General features: G+C 48.1%; 1 protein-coding gene across 1 annotated transcript; it reads left to right on the plus strand.

Annotated features, from left to right (window-relative positions):
• Positions 1 to 6: 6 nt before the first annotated feature.
• Positions 7 to 606, plus strand: LOC108526099 (alpha-ketoglutarate-dependent dioxygenase FTO-like; the record flags this gene model as incomplete). The annotated part of the gene is made up of 1 exon (XM_017866778.1): positions 7 to 606. A coding segment is annotated over one exon (600 nt), but the record flags the coding sequence as incomplete, so codon positions are not given.
• Positions 607 to 611: the final 5 nt, after the last annotated feature.

Below are 611 nucleotides of genomic sequence, written 5' to 3' on the forward strand. Positions count from 1 at the left end.
AAACTAATTCTCCGAGAAGCCAGCAGTGTATCTGAGGAGCTCCATAAAGAGGTTCAAGAAGCCTTTCTCACACTGCACAAGCATGGCTGCTTATTTCGGGACCTGGTTAGGATCCAAGGCAAAGATCTGCTCACTCCGGTATCTCGCATCCTCATTGGTAATCCAGGCTGTACCTACAAGTACCTGAACACCAGGCTCTTCACGGTCCCCTGGCCAGTGAAAGGGTCTAATATAAAATACCCCGAGGCTGAAATAGCCGCTGCTTGTGAGACCTTCCTCAAGCTCAATGACTACCTGCAGATAGAAACCATCCAGGCTTTGGAAGAACTTGCTGCCAAAGAGAAGGCTAATGAGGATGCTGTGCCATTGTGTATGTCTGCAGATTTCCCCAGGGTTGGGATGGGGTCATCCTACGATGGACAAGATGAAGTGGACATTAAGAGCAGAGCAGCATACAACGTAACTTTGCTGAATTTCATGGATCCTCAGAAAATGCCATACCTGAAAGAGGAACCTTATTTTGGCATGGGGAAAATGGCGGTAAGCTGGCATCATGATGAAAATCTGGTGGACAGGTCAGCAGTGGCAGTGTACAGCTATAGCTGTGAAGG

Source organism: Rhinopithecus bieti, unplaced genomic scaffold (genome assembly GCF_001698545.2).
Source record: "Rhinopithecus bieti isolate Rb0 unplaced genomic scaffold, ASM169854v2 repeat_2857, whole genome shotgun sequence".
Classification (NCBI taxonomy): Eukaryota; Metazoa; Chordata; class Mammalia; order Primates; family Cercopithecidae; genus Rhinopithecus; species Rhinopithecus bieti.